Here is a 20731-nt window from a genome sequence, read left to right on the forward strand (position 1 = left end):
TCTAAACAACCTATTTGGTGCCAGTGTTTCTTGTGTTAGATGCCATCAGTGATTCTGTCTTCCTCATTCATCAATTAATGCTCATAATGAAAGTGTACCCAGCTGGTTTAACTCACTGAGCAACTCTGCTGCAGTTGTCATTATGGCCTCTAAATGTCCAACACTGCAGCTGCAATCAGTGATAGAGATCATCCATGGTATGGCTGTCCTCTCATTCCCCAGAAATGGCCAGAAGAAAACAGCAGGGAGAGACAAAATAATCCTCTTGCTGCTTTTAAACATCAGCCACAGCCTACAAGGAGCTGGAGAAAAGGATCTCTCTTATTAAACTGTAATCAGCATTGTCCCTCTCAACCTCAGCCATTCTGTGGCTCTGTGAACCTAATTGCTCCCACCACTGTGTGCTCTTAGCACATTGCTGTTTCACATCAAAACTTCCTTAACAATGGAGCGACATGGGGAAAAGGTGACTCTGATTCTCAGCTTCTGGAGGCAGGGACAGCATTCCTGTATGGTGACAGGAAATGCATATTCCCAACATGGTGCCATGTGATCCTTGGCACACGACCAGCAATGGTGGGAACAGCATCTCTGATGTGGGCAGAAAGACAGGGTGTCCACATGGGCTTTTGTGGCTGAAATGCATTCCCCAGCTTTATGAGGCCATGGGAAATTCCAAGTCCTGGCTCTTCCTCTTGTCAAACCAGTCTTTCTGAGTGGAAAAGCCATCTCCCTGCTCCCTGGTAATTGCTTTTGAGGTAAATACAGTTGGGGCTGAATAACACCAGAAAAGATAGCTTTTCTGCAGTTAATTATTTTCAAAAAGAGCTGCAATTCAGCCAAATGCTAATGAAGCCAGAGGGAAGTGGGAGCTGGGCCATTCCTGAAGCAATCTTTACCAGCAGTTTAAGAGCTGTATCATTTTCTTCACAAAACCAGACAGATACATCTTTTGGTAGCCCTTTGCAGTCACTTTTCACATTTGAGTTTTCCATTGCTTCTGCAAAAAGTATCACTGAAATCCTGCTCTAGCCTTTTAAAAGCAAAACTGCTATAAGATTAAAGACTGCCATACAGAGGCAAAGTCCAAACCAGAACCTGAAAATATTAATAAAACAAATGAAAAATGGGGTTTTTAGTCTGAAATAACTTGTTTAGTGTGGAAAATAGGATGGGGAGAAAGGCAAAGTGGAAAGAAATCCATGCAAGAGAGACTGCCTAATATTTTTTAAGCCTAGCTAGAAAAAGAGATGTAGGTACACAGGGGCATGCAGGGCTGTAGGTTGTGCTGTCATGACTGGTCATAAGATAAATAAATGTGAAGGTCTAATGGCTTTGACACTACAACCACCTGCAAGAGCAGCAATAAATCAAGGCTGTGAGAGCTGCTTGATCACATGGAGCTACCAGGGAACGGATGGCAGGGTGGGTGGTAGACAAAAGTCTTGGAGTACAATGGCTTGCTCTGTGCCCTAGCATCTGTCTGAATAACTCACTCTAGTAAAGAAAATTCAAAAAGCCATTTCTGTCTCTGGTGGTTTTGGTTCTTGTGTGTTAAAACTGCTTTTTTGCTGAAGGCAGTGTATGCATTGCAAAAATGCTGTGGCCATTCACAGCACCAGCTGTGTGTGTGTAAAGCACAGTAAATTAAACAGAGAGCTTGTTAAGCTGGTATAGGTGCTGTCACCCTCATCACACCTACTGCCATTCCTAAACATGTAATTTAATTGATGAAGAAGCAAGCAGAAGGAAAGCACGCAGAGGAAGTGCTGTCATCAGTGCAGATGTGTAAAAGTGATGCACAAATACACTCACCTTGGCAGAACCCTAAATCTGCTCATTTCATTACTCTTCAGGTCTTTTTTTACAGGGATTTCCTACATATTTCTTCTCTAACTTACTCATAAAAGATGCTGAAAATGATGGAAGAGCTGATGAGAATGGGGAGGGTGAAGAAGATGGGAAAACAGTCACACATATATGAATCAGAGACCAATAACCTGTTTGCTGGCAAGTTATGTTGTTGTTCATTTGTTATTGAGAAGCTAGAAGTTTCTTTAAATTCCATTTTTATTTTAATGGGGGCTTTTGGGTTTTTTTACAAACAAGTCAGGCAATCCTGAGAACAAAGCAAGATGCTGATGAAGAGAGAGCTGAAATGCAAAATATCCTTGTTTCTGCTGGGGTCAGACACTGCTCAGGTCACATCACCTGTGCCTTAGCTCAGCTAAGGCAATCAAAGAGGCAATGTAAGTGGCAATCAAAGCTTCCCTCGTGGAAGTGGCTTGATGTTTTATTGCTGTAAAGCAACTTTATCTCAGGGCTTACATTTCATAAATGCAAAAGGAGTTATTTAGCAACAATAACAGCAATGGCAGTGTTATCAAATCAGCAGTGTGCTTTTCCATAGAATTCAAAGGAGGAAGATAGTGAGGCTCCTTTGGGCTCAGCCTTGTTACCCCACCATCCCCTGCCCTCTCAGGCCTAAGATCCTGGGACCAAACTCTCCAAACAAAGCTGCTGCTCTTGTAACTTTAAAGACATCTTGAGAGCAAGCCTATTTTTCTGCTTATATTTGTCCAACCTGCTTATTATTTAACCAGGAGGACCTTTTCCTACAGCTTAGTGTGTTCAGAAGGGAAAACTTTCTGCCAAATTCCAATCTCCCTTCTATTTAAGCTCTTGAAGTTGTTGGTGTAACCACTGATAACTGGTTAATGGTTTCCTTGGGGAAAGGCATCATGATCTGACATCTCTTTTAGTGCAGAGGTGCTGTGTGGAACCTACCTTAGACTTTCAGGTTTTGGGGTTCTCCTGGCTCCAGCTGTAGGCTGTGGTGGGCTCTGGTTGGACCTTGGCATCCCTCTGAATGACTGAGGCTTTTCACTCTCTGGGATCCTTCAGCAAAGTGCCCTGGTGGCTCAAGAATCCAGGTGCCCCCTCCCTACAAAAGCCACCTAGTTTCTCTCAACCCTTCACTTGGGTCACAACAACCCCATGTAGTGCTACAGACACAGGGAAGAGTGGCTGGAAAGCTGCCCAGCAGAAAAGGACCTAGGGGTGCTGGTTGACAGTGGCTGAACATGAGCCAGCAGTGCCCAGGTGGCCAAGAAGGCCAATGGCATCCTGGCCTGGATCAGCAATAGTGTGGCCAGCAGGACCAGGGCAGGGATTGTGCCCCTGTACTCAGCACTGGTGAGGCTCCATCCCAAATCCTGTTAATTTTTGGGCCCCTCACTAAAAGAAAGATATTGAGGTGCTGGAGTGAGTCCAGAGAGATTACACCTTACCTTACACACGCACTGACTTTCTCAGTCAGACTTTCTCAGCCCACCTGTCCCAGCTCAGGGTAGCTGTACCAGCAGAGGCAGGGAAGTACAGGCATCTTTCATCCAAAACACCCTTCCAGCAGCTTCTTCTGAGCTTCTGGTTTAAACTTTCTCACTGTATCATGGCCTTGGTCAGAGTTGTGCTGGCCAGGTCAATTTTACAGCCCAAATCTGCCTCATGGACGTGAAGCAAGCAGCATGCTACCAAAAAGCCTTGCCTACCTATTTCTCTAAGATGGTGATACACTTCACAAGCTCCATAATCTGTAAAGAGAACAATCAAAGAAAAGCTTTTGAGTAAGTTAGTTGTGGCACAAATATATTGGCAGATGTATGGGGTTTTTAAATCCTCCTGCCATAGAGAGAGGATAAAATTCCCAACACAAACGGCAACTCTGCAGCAAGATTCTGACATAATTACTGTAATTATATTGTCTCTGCACTCTCTTATAAATCATTGACAGTATATATTTAATGAGCTCTTTCCCGTTCAGCAAGTTACTCCCAGCCGCTCAGATATGCAACTGCAATGCAGAGGTATCTTAAAATAAAATTAACCCTTGGAAGCAAGGCCCTTTCAGCAAGCATGCAGGCCAGTCTCTCAGAGCAGGCACTGCACACCCTCCCCTGCCCCACTGGAACACACAGGCAACCTTCAGAGCAAGGTTTGACTTGCTTTGGGGAGAGAAATTTTGGCAGTGCTGCCTGAGCGAGCTGGGTGTGGTGGACATGAGCACTGTCAGAATGTAGCCTGCTTGGCATGAGCAGGTTCTGGTTACAAGTGGCTCAGCCCACAGTGGTTTATGTTGCTTAGTCTGATGCAGTGCCCTGTGGGAAAGCCAAGGCTTGCTGTGACTTCCCCTAAGGTAAGAGTCTGCTTAAAACAGAGCCCCACCAAAGAGTCATGCACGCTCAGCTGCCTGGGGAGCTCAAATTCACACCATAGGGCGCAGGTTTGTCCTGAAGATGAAGGCTCCTTGTTTGACTTCCTGCAGTGCACCTTTTCTTCTTGAATCTCACCTTGTCAAAGCAAAAAGAAAGCAATTTCAGCAGACACATCTGTGCAGCTCAGGATTTACTTAAGCATCAAATAATACGAAGTACCAATTCAGAGTTCAAAGCAAACACATACTAGCCTAAAATCTATTCCTGAGCTATATAATGTTGTCAGACCAAAATTTTAGACGAACTAAACTCTTCCCTTTACATTTTTCCCCTTGCTGGTAACCAGCAGTGAATGCACTGGATCTTCAGATGCTTTGCAGATGAAGGGGTTTCTCTGGCTTGGGCTGGACCTGCAGTGACATCTTGTGGTCCCCCACGAGGTGAGGTGCTGGCTGCTAAGTGGCACAGCCCCCCGACCCAAACCTCACCCTGCTGCCCCCAGACCAAAGCGCTGCTCAGCGCTGAGCAGCACAAACCTCCCTGGGGACACACCTCCACCTGGGGTGGCTGAATGCCAAGGGGGGAAAACAACACATACCCTGCCACATCACCTTCACTGCAGCAGCAGGGGAGATTTCAGAAATCATCCTTTTAAGCATGAAGGTAAAGCAGTCATGAAAATCAGATCATTGCACAGAGAGCCTGTGGGTGGGCTGTACTTGCCTGCAAAGCTTCAGTGCTATTAACCTGAGACAAGGAGAGAGCTAATCTGTCTCCTCCTGTGCTTATGCCTGTCTGAGACTCACATGTGAGCAGGATGTTTTGTGCTTCACCACTTCTTTTGTTGTGACTCTCAAACAATTTCCCACTGAAAACCAACACACTTGCTGTTGGCATCTTAGCAGAGGAAATTAAATTCGACATTTCGGTGTTATCTGATTTCACATCCCTGTACACCATTGTATAATTTCACCACCTACTCATTATTTTTCTTCACACACAAGTGCATTTAGAGAAAATACAATCCTTGAACGAATACTTAGTCAGAGAAAGGTTGTAATCAGCTTGGATAGAAATCAGACAGCTTATTTGCTTGAAAAAAGGGGAAAGGAGGAGGAAATGAAACGGAATAATTTCTTTCCTGTGAACTTAGGGCACCAAAAAATTGTATGGCAAAACTATAACATGAGAAGAAAAATAATTTGAAAACTTCCCAGGCAACAATGCTCCTGAGCTACTGCACCAAAAATAACACAGAAGTCAAAGATCTGATTCATTAGATGTCTTCTATGTTCATTAAAAAAGAATTTAAAAGTTACAACAAAAGACTCACAAACTTTTCCCAAAGCAAAATAACTGGATGTCCCCTGTAAATCATCAGATACATCAGCGCCATCAGATAGGCAGCAACTGAGTCATGCTGGGAGAACAAGCACAATGCAGACACCTCAGATGACAACTGGGATTTGAAAAGTTGCTCTGCACTGTCTAATCCATCAAAATACTCAGTCCTAGGGAAGAGGAGAAGGTGGCACACTGGCAAGCAGTCCATGAGTCCATCCTCTCAGACATCTTCCTCCAGCTCTTTCAGTGGAGGGGCAGCAGAGGCAGCAGTCCCAGGCTAGCACCTTGCTCTGCCAGGGGACTGCAAGCAGGCAGGTCTGGTGGAGTCAAGAAAAGTTCACAATTACATTTTTCAGAAATGCAAATGCTGAGCTCCACCTCATACACCCCTCCAGTGAGACAGCTCAAGTTTAACAAGAGTACATGATCACAAGTGTCAGGACTATCATCTATATTTCTTTTTCTTGACTATGTATAACTATTCTTTCTCATAGACATTTGTGCCTTGGAGGTGTTGGATGAGGAGAACTTTAGCACGACCCAGCAATGTGTGGCTTCAAGGAGATCTTAAAGCACTTTCCAGTGCCTAAAGAGGGCTACAGGAGAGCTGGAGAGGGACTTTTGAAAAGGGCATGTAGAGATTAGACAAGGGGAAATGGCTTTAAACTGACAGAGGGCAGGTTTACATTAGATATTAGGAAGCAATTCTTTATTTGTGAGGGTGGTGAGGCACTGGCACTGGTATGCTGTGTATGCTCTATCCCTGGCAGTGTTCAAAGACAGGTTGGATGCAGCTCTGAGCAACCCAGTCTAGTGGAAGGTGTCCAACTCCCCCCATGGCAGGGTACTTGGACTAGATGAATTCTAAGGATCCTTTCAACCCAAACCATTCTACAATTCTATGACTTATTCAAGTTTCATAGCAGTTTAAAGTCATTATGCAAATATAATTAGCAAACCCTGACATATTTTCCAGTTAATTTCAAGTCAAACGCAAACTTTCTGTCAGTACTTCAGCACTTCTTGAGAGCAGGATAGTGTGGTTAGTCCTCTACTCCAATACTTCTCCAGTTCATATTACTTTCGCAGAAGTCTGAGAAACCCAGTCTGGGGAGAACGTCAGGGGTTGGTGCAGGGCAGCTGCCTGCCCCAAGGCAGGATTCACCTCTGGGTAACACATTATCATCAAATAGGTGCCTGGTTGCCATGCACATCTGTAGAGCCCCCTCTGCAACCTCTTCCAATGCTCCACAATCTTTCCTGTTACGCAGTTCCACCCTAGTGACTAATCTGAATATTCTTTGGTTCAATAAGCCTATTATTTTCTTGTTCTAGTCACCAAGAACATAAAAGACACTGAAAAGATGAAAGGAATAAATTGTTCTCTTTGTGTCTTGACACTTGTATTTCCTTTGAGTATTCTGTAGGCAAACCTACTCAAACTCCTTGAATCTTGTATTTCTCATTCTCATATACTTATGTTCTCACATTTTCTAGATTTCTGTTGAATCTCATTGCTCTTCTCTGAGCTGTCTCTGTTTTTTCCTAACAAGCATGACATATAAAACTAGACTGATATTTCAGCTGATGCCTCTCCAGAGCAGAACAAGGCATGTCATATGGGTGATATATTCTTTATACATCTCAATGTTTCTCTTCATTTTGCAGCATCACTGTGTAAGAGTACGGATCACAAAATGAATGCCAGACAACTACCTGACCTTTTTTAGCCATGTTGACCTTTAATTCCTCTATTCTGTTAGCAAAATTTGCTGGTTCTGTCCAATTTCCTGAGATGATTTTGAATCCTATTTCCACCCTTTAACATGTTTGCAACCTCACCTGTCTTAATATAACACAACACTGTCTCTTTTTCCCTCCTATTTATCCTGCCTGAAACAGATCACAAAATAGTCACAAAACCCCATGCATATGTATCCTGCAATCCAACAATCTCTGTTTATGCTTTTTTTATTCTGAAGCCCTCAATAAAAAAAGAAAAACAAAGACACAGTTATTCGTTTGATTGAAAAATTCCACAAAAAACAACAACAAACATATTTTTGCTGTAAGGACTGGTAAGAAGACACAGAATAGTGAAACAGCAGACCTTTTTTTCCACAGGGACATGTACCTATGGCATGTTCAAAAAGTGTGTGTGCTGTGAAAGCAAACTCTGCTTATATAGAGTTTTAAAACTGATTTGTAATTATATTTAAGACAGTGCTGAGAAAATAGGAAGACCTGTTCAATGCTTTAAGCACATTTCTTCTCTGACTCATTTTTCATTTTTACATTGGAAAAAGCAGGATTTGAACCTGTGTTGGAAACACCTCTATATTTCAGTCGATGAAAAGAGGTGGTTATTTCATGTTGTTTAGCACAGTATTTCCTCTTCTTTCAGTTTCTAAATTAGACTGTAAAATTCTGCTTTACATCAGAGTCCCACAGTTGCACAACACAGCACTCTGGGACTGATTCAGTGCACCAAAGCTGTTGATTCCAGCTGTCCTGACTCTAAAAAGTGTTAAGGGATGAATCTGACATCCACAAGGATGATGTTACTGCAAGTTTTGGCAAAGATGTTAAAGCAAAAAAAAGGGTAATCCAGCACTTTGATTTCTCATTAAGGTAGAGCAAAGAGGGGAACTAAAAGCAATTCAAAACATAAATACAAATTTAAATTAAAATTCAAGCTATCAAAAGTCTTCTTCAAGTCCCCCTGACATTTACTTATATGATAACAAACAGAAGCCCACTTTAAGGCCATATTTCCAACTTTATAACTTAAACTTTTAGGTCCATTTTAAGCAACCAGCAAGCTGGGGTTAAGTTATGCAATAAACTCACTCTGTTCAGCTATGCTGGAGTCACACCAGTGCTAGTTCTGCTCAGTCATACCAAGGTAAATACCACCTTTGCTCACACTGGCATAAATTCGTCACTCTGTCAGAGGAAAGAGACAGACAGCTGCCTGACTCTTTGGAGCTTCCCAAGGTTCTGCAAGGTATCTTGGATAACTGGGTTCAGGAACTGTTCTGCCTTTATGGACTTCAATAGAAATGGAAAGGTTCCTGGTGACTTAAAGGAATTTGTCGCAATCAGGAATATCTGCAAACATAACAATAACTTGCAGAAGATCTCCTGTGCAAGGAAAAGGGGGAAAAGGGTACCTATGGTGCAGAAGAGAAAATCTAGGAGAGCAGTAGAAATGTGCATCAAAAGGATGCAATACCTCAAAGCAAGTGAAAATCTGTGAAAAAGACCTCTCAGGGAGTTACAGCAGGTGAAACAACAAAGCATTTTTGGTCCCAGGAGATGCCATGAATCCCACATACAAAATGCTCTCACAGTGACATGACTAGTTAGGATTCTGTGTAAAAATTCAACTTCTGACCATAGAGTTCCTTATGCCATTGCTAATTTCATTTAGACACAAATTAATATTTGGCAGCCCAGAAAATACTTTTGCTTCATGTGCTCTTGAAGTAATAAAGTTTGAAAGAGTGAAAAGTATGAAATTTGGTTCCTAGCAAAAAGTCACAGAGAAAGACACTATTTTGGACTCTGAAAATTACAATTTTGTATTATTTCACTAAATGCTGCATGCAAATAAGTCAGTTCATTATAGTGCCACAGATTATTTCCACAACTAGAAATAACTGGTGACCTGAAAAAAATCCACAGTCTTTATGACCCAACATTGTGCTGAGTTGCAATTGTCTTATGAGCTGAAGGAATAACTTCACTTCCACCATTGAAGCTGCTGATGAAATAAGTCACCCCTCCCCTCAGTGGTGAGGAGGAACATTTCTCCCTGTACTAAGAGTCCAGTGCTTCAGATGTACTGCTCTTCATCTGCTCCGTTTATGAGCAATGACCACTTGCCCCCTTCCTCCTCAATAAAACCATTGAGGCGCCTCGACAGCCTGCCTGAAGCCAAGGAAGAGAGGGACACTTGGCTAGTCTGATCCCAAGGAGATGGTTTGGAAGAATCCCTCCTCCTGTCATCCATTCCAATATGAACACTGATTTGTGAAGGAGTGAGTGGCTTCATGCGGCCTTGAGCTTGTGCTTCATAACTTTCTATGTCTGGCTTCTTGTAACTAAGAAGAGAAAGAAAAAAAAATGTTAACAAGAGGGCAATGTGTGAAAGCATTTGGCATTAGAACAAACCAGAAACTTCTGAAAACCTAAATGTGTTGAAAGCATCTTTATAGAAAAGATAAATTTATAGATTAATTAGACACGTTTAAATTAACAGTTTCCTATCTAACAAATAATTAATTTTAAAAGTGGGGTGTCATGAATGTAACAGTTTCAAAAATCAGTTACAGAATAATAATTCTTATGACTACTTGAATTTTGAGCCTGCCAATTCTCTCAAGCCAAGGCAAGGATAGGGAGGATGTTGGAGAAATGCAGAACGCTGCTCAAGATGCCTTTGATCTGAGTCTTCAGTCATTCAAGACCACACACCATCGATTGAGCACTCTCCTGTTGGGACAAGGTTTAAGTGTGGACTTGGTGGTGCCAGGTCAAAGGTTGGACTCAATGATCTTAAAGGTCTTTTCCAATCCAGATGATTCTATGATTCCATGCACTTCAGGCACAATGTTCATGGCTAAGAGTAGTCATCACATGTCATTAAGACTTTTCAATAGTAAAAGAGAGGGACTCTCAAAGTGAGGTTCTTAAAGAAAAATTATGAGTTTGCTGAATTATGAGAAGGTTCTAAGAAGACAATTGCAGGTGAATGGACTCAATGACCCAAAAATCACTTTCTGATTCAATTTATACCAAGTCAAATCCCAGCAATGGCAAGTATAAATGGTCTTCGTATGTATATGTATTATTGTGTTATTTGGAATCTGAAGGTCTTTTCACCTGATCTGAAGCTTAAAGAAAGATTATTGTCCTAAAGACCATACTGTAATACAACTTCTATAAGTCTGATGGCAAGTATTATGGGGGGTTCTCAATATGTACCCACAATGGTGTGTGACACTTAATGCAATCAGCACAAGATCAAAACAAATGGAGAATTAAGGAATCCCTTTATAGAAATTTCTCATCCTTGGGTATACCCAGAAATATTTTGGGGTGAAAATCCTGTAGTGGTAGGGCTGGTTCTGCAAACAGATGTGTACATATGGAGTTTGTATTTTATATTGTGGTCTCATTGAGCATTTGCAGTATTAGAAACATGATGTAGAAACAGATTTCCTATATTAGTTTATACTATACTGTACTGTACTATACTGAAACATACAGAAGACCCCAGCTACAGTAAAAATATATGAAGGTTTGAACCAATTTCAGATACCATAAAAAGTCTTATTTTTGAAAGGTGTTTGCTCCCTATGCTGTTAAGAACAGGTCCACTGTTACAGCCAAAAAGGGCATGCAAAAACCTTTTAGCATCAAAAAAAAAAGAAGAGAACTTGAAAAATCTTGTTATGGTTCAGAAACTGGTTTGCTTCCAAAAAATAAAGAAAGATGCCTTATCTGTAGCAAAGTGCAAAAGAATAAATACACTCCTTCTCTGTTTCTCTCTGGATAATTTAAATAGATAAAAATAAAAAAAACAAACAGGTACAAATATTTTTAAAAAACATCTACTGTTACATTATGGAGAATTATCCTTCAAACTAATTTCTCACTTGATATTCACAGCAAAACCTCCTGGTCATTACATTATTTGGTATTGAACTAGAGCTCTACCACATGGGCCCAGGTGACATCCAGTCACACTTCTAGCTGATAGTTACAGAATACTCCATACTGTCTTAGTCCAGGGAAGCTCATAATAGTGACACCTGTCTCTTTTGGAACCAAGGATTAGACAGAACAACCCCAAGCTAAAGGACTTTAAGGTACTTTTAGATGCAGAAAGCCCCAAGTAGTGTCCCACATGAGTCCCAGCCTCAGTACTGCCACAGTTCCCCAGCTGACAAACATAAGACAACTTGCCATTTCAGCTGCAGGGAAGACAGCAGGACAGACACAGAAGAAGCTGCCATTGCAGCTGATCCCATCCAAGGCTGAAGCACAAGGCCAACAGGCATGAACACACCTAGTAAAAAAAACATATGGACATGAGCCAGAGCTGCTCACTCCAGCACAGGCATTTCCATCCATGCATATCATAGAACAGATCAGCAGTTCTACAGCACAACTTGCTGAGACCCCCATAATCCCAGATAGATCAATACCTGTATTTACTCACTTATTACTAAACATGTCCCTTCCATTGCAAGGGATGACCTTTGCACCAATACAGGTACAAGACTGCAGGCACAGGGTAAAACTGCTTGTCCTTTCCAGATATTCTGCACATATGGAACACAGCAAAGGCAACAGAAAGACAAAGCATAGTACAGGAAAAGGAGGGAGAAGTTGTTCATAAACAAAATAAGGAATACTTGAAGTAAGTTCTAAGTAGGAATTTGGAGCATGAGAAGATGTCTGACAGAGGCATAGAGAATACAAGGAGTAGGAGAGAAAATGTGTGATTTGGGATGAATACAAGAGAGAGCACCCAAAAGTGGGGTGGTATGTCTGATTAGAACTGGGTTTGAATGTATAGAAACTAATCCCCAAGTACTGCTACATGAAGTAAAAGCATGGTTTTAATTTCATCTAGAAGTATTTATTCCTAAGAGTTTAAAATTTGGCAAACAAAGACCTTTGTCCACATGAAAAGAAAAGAATGCATTTATTCTGCCCTCCTTCTATCAAGTTTTAAATAATCTAGGAACCGCTCTTTAGTTCCTTGAGCAGGGAATCAATCCTACAAGAGGCACCACAGAGATCAACTGTGCTGCTGTCTTTGACAAGCTGAGCTCTGGCAGTTGCATACCTGCTGCTATGGGTATTCCAAGCATGTTATAAATCAAGGCAAGAATCAGATTTATTCGTATTCTTTGAACTGTTCTCTTCGATAAGTGAATACTGGCAACTACATCCAGCAAGTCATTCTGCAAGACAGAAGAGCACTGAAAGTTTTCCTCATGCAGTCTTCAGAACACTAAAACAAAAAGAAGAATGTCAGTGATAAAAGAGGACAGGTCAAAACTGTAGTGCTCACTCGGATAAGAACAACATCTGCAGCTTCAATGGCAACATCAGTGCCTGTTCCAATTGCAATTCCAACATCAGCCTTGGCTAGTGCTGGGGAATCGTTGACTCCATCACCAACCATTGCAACCTTCTTCTTTCCATTCTGCAGTTCCTGGACCTTTGCAACCTTGTGAGAAGGAAGAACCTCTGCAAACACTTTTTTGATCCCAACCTACAAAGAAAGACATGGTTGGTGACATGCTTCATGCTGAAAGGAAGAGCCATTTGTTGTCCTAGGTGAAGGGCAAACAGGAGTATCAACCAGACTGATTCAGTTAAGGCAACACTTGCAAGCTACACAGAAAACTGAAGAGCAACAAGCCTTTGGCATAAGAACAGAATTGATTACAGCCCCCTCCACCTTTACTGCAGAGGTGCTGGCAAACCATACTCTGCCATTAGCATCGTGCCCTGCATGGCTTCTGGAGCTCCACTGCCCTAGCAATAAAGGTTTGATGGTTAAAAGAGGCAGCTAATCATGCTGCATGATGCACCAATAAAAATTTCAGTGAAATCAAAGTATCCTGGAATGGATTAAGTTGGAAAAGACCTCTAAGATCATCAAATCTGACTGACAACTCAGGATCGATAGCTCCACCACTAAAGCATGTCCCCAAGTGCCACATCTGCATGTCTTTTAAATACTTACAGGGGTGGTGACTCCACCACTTCCCTTGCTCCTGCTGGGCACACTATTGCTGATACAGGCCAGAATGCCATTGGCCTACTTGGCCACCTGGGCACATGCTGGATCATGCTGAGCTCCTGTCATCCAGCACCCTGAGATCTTTTCCTGCTGAGCAGATTTGCAGCCACTCTGCCCCCAGCCTGTAGTGCTGCAGGGAGTTGTTGTGACCCAAGGGCACGACCCAGCACTTTGCCTTTCTGAACTTCACACAGTTGGCCTCAGCCCATCAATCCAGCCTGTCCAGATCCCTCTGCAGAGCCTTCAAGCAGATAATGCAACACAGGAACCATCTATGATCAAGCAATTACAGTAGGGGAAACACAGAGACAAGTAGTATGTGCAAGTCTCACAGAGATTATAAAAATAAAGCAGATGGCTGGCTAAATGCTTTTACTCATCCACATCTCAACTTACATGGAGCTGCTACCAATGGCTCTAGTGTTGTAGCTGAAAAACAGATGAGTGCATTAAATAGTGCTGGGATAATGCCCTTTGTCTGGCTGCCTTACCAGGAAGAAGCAGCTTTTCACCACATAAAATAGAAGCTCTCTTTTAACCTTTTAAAAAGTAACATTTTATAATGTTTCTAGAACTGCTTACCATTTTTTTTCCATTGGAAAGTAAGTGTGTGCCAAAAATTCAATGAAAATGTATGTTGGCACAGACTAAGCTTGTTTTAAAAAACTCATCTGAGTTCCTGGAACCATAAATTGAAGCTTGTTTCTGAAAGACTTTTTTCCCTTGACAAAGAAAGTTGGGTGGGAAATCACTTCACCATAACTAAACACAAAAGCAAAAGCATGAAACCCAATAGGAGAAGGATTAAAGCATCACACCAAGAAACAAAACAGACCTCACAGCATAGAAGAACGTGCATACCACAGTGCTGGCTGAGTCAGCTGTGTGGTGGGATACCTGAGGAAGGCAAAGTGGCACAAGGTAAGATTAGAAGTAGACCAATGCAAAGGGGAAGAGGGAAATGAAGATTGAGAGGGTGGAAACATAGCAAGGCAGACTGAGAATTAGACTTTTCTTTTATAGTTTGAGATCAGGGAAATCTCATATAAACCCAACCTCCTTTTGACTGCTATGCTTCTTAACAATGATTCATATTGTTATTACTATGTTACTCTTTAAGATAATGACAAATCCACACTTCCCTAACTGTGACCAGGACTGGACCTTCAAGGGACTTTCCTTCATCACTAACCAAACAGATCTGCCTTTCAGTGAAAGAAAACAGAAGGCTTCAGTTCAGCAACCAACTAATTACTGCAAGAAACTCCATGCCTCTAGAGAAGTACTGACCACATGTCTTCAGTGGCATCTTAATGCAGCCACTGGCCTCTACTATGCCATAGGACTTGACCTGATTTTCAGTCCAGTTCCAGAAAAATTAGTCCTCATTTAATGTATCCAGGGAAACAAGAGTTTCAGGGAAAATGAAGTTCCTGCTTTGAATTCACTGGGGCAAACCAGAGTTTTAGAACCTCATGATGTAGCTTTTTGAAACACAAAGAAGCAGATACCTGAGTTGCAATGGCTTTTGCAGTTTTCCTGTTGTCCCCTGTTATCAGCACCACATCTATCCCCATGCTCTGCAGAGTGTGCACAGCAAGGGCTGCCTCCTGCTTGACTGTGTCTGCTATTGCAATCATTCCACTCAACACACCTGCACAAGGAAACATCCTCTGTCAGAGAGAGCTGTGGGAGGCGAAGTGGCAACAAGAGAAAAAGGCTCCCCCTCCATCACACTGTGGTGGCTTGTGAAATAACACATTCTGGGCATTATTGACACTCATATCTGCAGCTTTCTCACTTATGGTGTCTTGTTTTTATCATTTGCCTACTTCAGAACAAACAGTAAACACCTTTGCTATTTAGGGATCAGGGAGAAGGGGAGGAGGGTAGATTTTAAATATGCCTGACTCCTATGTTTTATGGTACGGACAAATATGATAGTGGGTAAGAGAAAGTGTTGGTATTTGTGCCCAGGTTAGATGCTAAAGCAACTTCTCCAAGAGGAAGCATATAGAGCCTGGTTCTATATACCCTAGTCTTTCAGGGTTGGATCTCTGCTGTAACTAATTACTTTCATTGAGAAGTCTTGCATCTGCCTTCCAGTACATTGACTCAAAGGTGCATCCCCACTTCCTTCAAGAGCAAATGCCTTTCAAATTACTCTCCAGGAGCTCCAAGAATATTTGTTCAGGAAATGAATCACAGGCCTCATTTCAAGATCACAGGTGCACTGGCAATCTACCCCCACTGCAATAATTTCTCATATCAAGGTATTGTCTGGGATCTCTTTCTGCATAGCACAGAACAGAACCCCACTGGCAAAACTCATTTAGTCTAATCTATTATATTTGACTGATCTAATGAATCACCATGTTTATTCATTGCATGTTTTGATGCCAGTGATGTGATAGGTTGGTCCATGACCCTTAACTGATGTAAATTCAGGACTGAACATGGCACTGCACTGGCACTGCTTTTTTGAACAATGATCCCAGACAACAGGGAGTTCAGAAATTAAAACATTTAAATTAAAAACTAAAATTAAAATTAAAACAAAATGTTATAAACACTATTCTGTGGTAAAAACTTCTTTTGAGAACACCTTGATACTTCACAGTTCACTAGCAGTTCTGCACTAAAAGATTAGTAGTTTCTTGACACTAAGCTAGAAATCAGCCACTCCAGAGTTTGTTTTCATCTGTTCCACAGTAGGACTGACTCATATTTATTAAGACACTCTAAGGGAGAGCAGTTACCATCTATAGCCACTAGTATGGCAGTCTGTCCTTTCATTTCATGGTTTGTCATTGCATCATTTACATCATTTGTAATATTCAAGCCATTGCGTCGCATCCACTCACGATTTCCGATCAACACCGAGTATGTCTGAGAAGCTGATGGACCTTTGTGCACAGACAAAAAGAAAAATTAGCATCTCCAAAGTAATATACACAAGCAGAGATGTTTGAGGAAGCCAAGTCAGGCGTAGGCATTGCCTGAAGACAGCCTCACAAAACTTTTCTTGTTCAAGACTCAATCTGTGCCTGTTTACGCACAGAGCTGCGTCATGGACTTAATGGAAGTATTTGGCTGTATTTGCCTTTGCCAGTTGGCATTGTTTTTCTGAATAAGTGCAGTATGCACATTCAGTAAGTGCCATCCTGCTTTGTTCTCACAACTAATAATTTTCAAATATAAAGGCTATTTCTGACAAGAAAAAGTAGTGTTGTTCTAACAAACAATGCACCTCATTATGAATTCAATCCAACTTCACAAGAACCATATGAGCAGGTGAGAAGATATTACATTAACACCATTCAGAATGGCACATGAATGATGATTATTCTATTTAATGCTTCTAATAGCTTTCTCAAAAAGGTCAAGAGCGGCACAGCCTTCTGAAGAGAACTGATGAGCTTCTTAAGGAAGGCTTTAAACACCTTTTCTTTCTCTCTGACACTACAAAATAGCAAAGTGGCTTCCAGAGAGTCTGAAACAAACCTGAATGTATTGGCCTAATCAAAAATATCAGGCACTGACATCAGTTTTCAGATACAGCACATTTTGTTTTGCATCTGCTAAATAGGTTTGGGGTTTGTTTTTTTTAATTGAGTGCCTTGAGAGGTATATGAACAGAAAACAAAAGGTCCAAGTTAATATGAATCTACAGGATAGGATATAAAAAGTTGCAGTAAGATAATATATGTTAAAGGTAACTACTCTAAATGGGGACATAATGCTAAATGGCAAACTTATGGTGTCTGCTGGACCATTCTTCTGTTCATTGCTGGGTATGCCTTATTGACTGTGTGTTGTATGGAATTATCAAGTACCTATCACTGTACCTAATTCTCTTTAAAATTTCTGAATTGCAGGAAGATGAAGAGCTGTGGAGAGAGCTTCAGCTTTTGTTAAGACACATTTTTATCCCTCCTGTTCTTTGCCTCCTTCTGCCCCAAATCCACCTTTCTCTTATTCCTAGTTTGCTAGGTGGTTGGTGCTGTTTCATTCTCTCTCACATTGCAGCTGGCAGTCACTTCAGGTCAGACTTACCTTGTGATTCCAAGAGTGGGATCACTGTGTTATCTCCCAGAGGAGCACTGCTGTCCCCACTCCTGTTAGCATCCAGCTTATTGGGACCTTTCTCAGCCATGCCAAGGATGGCCTCAACTCCTCCGACCTTGCAGCTGATACCACAGCCTGGGATTGCCTGGAAGTCAGTGCAGTATCCCAGGCTCTCAGTGCCAAGCTCCTGCAGATGTAACCAGAGGCCATCATTAGTCTGTGCTGCCCACATGGGGTACAAATATTAGATAAATCCTGTCACAAAGAGGCCTCGTTCCTCCTCTTGACTATGACTGACCAGCTGAAAACTAGCCTGGAGTATCAATAGCACAGAACTAAAAAAAAGGATGCTCTGGGTGTGCTGTGTCTGAAACTTCTAGAGGCAGCCATACAGACCACAGCCAGGTCTCAGCCCTAGCACCAGCAAACCATAAGGAACAGCTTTTTCTGGTAGCTCAAGGATGAAAAAATTAGATTGGTGGTTCATAATCTCAGCTATGACTAGGAACAAAAGAGAAATATTATAACATTAAGCCATGCAGCTTCTGAAGAGATACAACTTCTAATTAACCTCACTGACAACTGGCTGTGGTGGATCCGACCTTATATATATGTATATGTAAAAGTACAGTAAAAAACTGTATCTAATTCCTGGAGGGATCCATCGGGATGTTAGGGAAACTGGGGTTTTCTGTTGAGTTAGAGAGAGAAGCCAGTGAGCACCTTCAAGACTAGAAAATGGATTATCAGGACCCTATGAGTTACAAAAAGAATGGAGAAAATATTAATTTGTAAACAAATTATTCTGGGTTGTCTCTGGAATTTGGAACTCTATGTACCTTTCAGTGACCTTTGAACACAGGGATGATAAGGCAGGTGGGAAGAACATCAGTCAACAGTATAGCATTACAATTCATACAAGCCGTGATCCAGTAATAACTGGTGCATGGGATGACTACAGAAATGTCAGGACACTAAACCAAATTTTAAATTAAAAATGTAAAATACAAGAAAGGCATCTGGTACATTGCTTATATTTTCTTTTCCCTTCTAAATGTATGTTTTTACTTCTAAATTTTATCACTGAAAGATCTAGTAAGTTTGATATATTTTAATTTTTTTCCCTAAATCAATTAATTTTCTTAGCACACATAAATAATTTATTTACACAGGCTTTCTATTTTCACTATGACTCATGCTTTACTTCTTCCTGAAACTTGAGGAACACATGAAATATATCAATGACCTCTGAGGATATGTAAAATTTGCAAAGACTTGAGTAATCTATTAATTAATTTGTGAAACTAACAAATATCACAGTTTAGTATTCAAGCTTTAAAGCGTTTTGCCAATTTATTCAAATGAGCAAGTGACTAATAGAGGTGACTGCAGTCAGGTAACATATGAAATGTCACCTCACACATTTGCTTCATTATGTTATTTTAAGTATTCCTCCTGCCTATATTCCTTATTTTCTCATTAGCTCAAGATAAACTTAGCAAGATCTTGCTTTAGAACTCCACGGTGTTACCAGAAAAGCACAGCCTTCTGGTAATGTCCAGACCAAGATGCACAGCCATGCAATCTCCCAGCTTGCCAGTCTGTTACTGTTTAGGCAGGCCTTTTCCTCTGGGACCTGATGATTTTATACAACATTGCTGCATTTTCACAGATGCCTTCAGGCCTTGGTTGAAACAGGAAGGCTAAGTACCTCTTTGCAGTATTTAGTGACAGCCATTCCTAAAGGATGCTCGCTGCTGGCTTCTGCGGTGCCGACAACTGCCAGTACCTTCTTCAGGGGGAGCACAGCTGTGTCTCCCATCAAAAGCACCCTCATGACTTTAGGAACTCCATAGGTGATGGTCCCAGTTTTATCAAACATCACAGTCTTGATCTGCAAGGAATAAACCACAGTTACTGGCTAAGCCCTGCAAGTCTAGGGATGCTCGTATGTTTATGGCACATAAATACTGTCAAGACTTTAATAAACAATTGACTATATCCATGCTGAGACAGAATAAACCTACAGAAGTTAGGTTGTCTAGGATTAGGATTCCTGTATGTACCCACCTGTACAGTAAGTCTCCTTATACTTTATTATTCGTTGCTCAGAAAGCTGCAAGATCATCCTGTGCCCATATCAGGATCTCAGACAACAGTGTAATTGTAGGATTTAAATGCATACACAAAGGACAGTACATGCATTCACATGCAGGATTCTTGTAAAGGCACCTTAATCACTTTTACCACAGGGTATGTGATGCAAAGAGTGCAAGAAATTCAAGAAACAGCAACCTAAGCAAAACCGATGTCATGCTATTCACCAAACTCAGCCATCACTTGTCAGCCAGGCCAAGTGGTCTTGAGGAATCAGAAATTAACCAAAAACCACAGCCCCAGACATACTGGAACCTAAAGATAAAGTAAATTCTAATCCTGAAAATAAGCACAGCAGAGAGAAACACTAAACCAAAAAAACTTATCAAAATAGGCACTTCTTCCATATCCAGCTATTCCAACACACCAACCTTGCAGAATCCAACAGGTCACCTTATTTTCAAAGCCCTGACGATAGCCTTGCTTGGATCCAAAAGGTAAGAAGTCCTAGCATTAACTAGAAGTCTTTTTTCTTTTTTTTTTTTCCCAGAGCCTTGGAAAAACTTCTGGTCCAGTAAAAACAAGAATTATCAGTCTAATTAACCTGCTGATAAACCATTTAATTGGCCATTGACCTCCCTTTAAATGTTCTGCATATGTTGAATACAGTCTATTACAGCATGGTTTCAATTAATATTCTTTTCAATGGCTGGGAACATGTCCAACCTCTTTCTCCTTCAGCCTCTTCCTCCTCTTTTCATCATTTTTGTGTCTTTGAAGGTTTTTTCTCCCTCCCTTCTATCTTTCTTTTCCATACACTAAAACAACTTCAAATAATTTGTTTTTCTCTTACATCCTACATTTTGAACTACTGATCATGGACAATATGCATTTCACAACAGCTCTCTCAGGAAAGAAAAAAACCACACTGGATTATTGTGCTCTTTTGCAGAAGAGGTAAAAGTGCAAAAGTCAGAAACCTCTGAGGTCATGGAGAGGATTAGCAACATCACAGCCATGAGATTGTAGGATCTGTTGGCTCTCAACACTTTGCTGTGACTGCTTGGAAGAAGGTTAGACTTGTCTTCTTTACCTTAACCAGCACCAATCATTTAAAAAAAAAAAAAAAGAGAACAGTTTTCCCCAGTCTTTCTTCGGACCTGCAGGATTTCCCTGGAAA

General features: G+C 41.3%; 1 protein-coding gene across 3 annotated transcripts in view; it reads right to left on the reverse strand.

Moving 5' to 3' along the window:
* Window positions 1–7280: 7280 nt before the first annotated feature.
* The window catches only part of ATP7B (ATPase copper transporting beta), a 31170-nt gene continuing 17719 nt past the window's right edge, over window positions 7281–20731 (reverse strand). The window contains exons 14-21 of one of the 3 annotated variants that reach the window (XM_085060636.1): window positions 19244–19348; window positions 17443–17641; window positions 16146–16292; window positions 14898–15040; window positions 12649–12852; window positions 12421–12538; window positions 11532–11634; window positions 7281–9664 (exon numbers count right to left, since the gene is read on the reverse strand). In XM_085060636.1, coding sequence (XP_084916762.1) covers window positions 9397–9664; window positions 11532–11634; window positions 12421–12538; window positions 12649–12852; window positions 14898–15040; window positions 16146–16292; window positions 17443–17641; window positions 19244–19348 — 1287 coding nt within the window. In that variant the 3' untranslated portion in view covers window positions 7281–9396. Of the gene's footprint in view, window positions 9665–11531; window positions 11635–12420; window positions 12539–12648; window positions 14284–14897; window positions 15041–16145; window positions 16293–17442; window positions 17642–19165; window positions 19349–20731 lie in introns of those variants that run through there. The other 2 variants (XM_085060627.1, XM_085060645.1) reach the window with 2 other exon arrangements.

This window comes from Lichenostomus cassidix, chromosome 1, assembly GCF_008360975.1.
Source record: "Lichenostomus cassidix isolate B80296 chromosome 1, HeHo_3.0, whole genome shotgun sequence".
NCBI classification, from domain to species: domain Eukaryota; kingdom Metazoa; phylum Chordata; class Aves; order Passeriformes; family Meliphagidae; genus Lichenostomus; species Lichenostomus cassidix.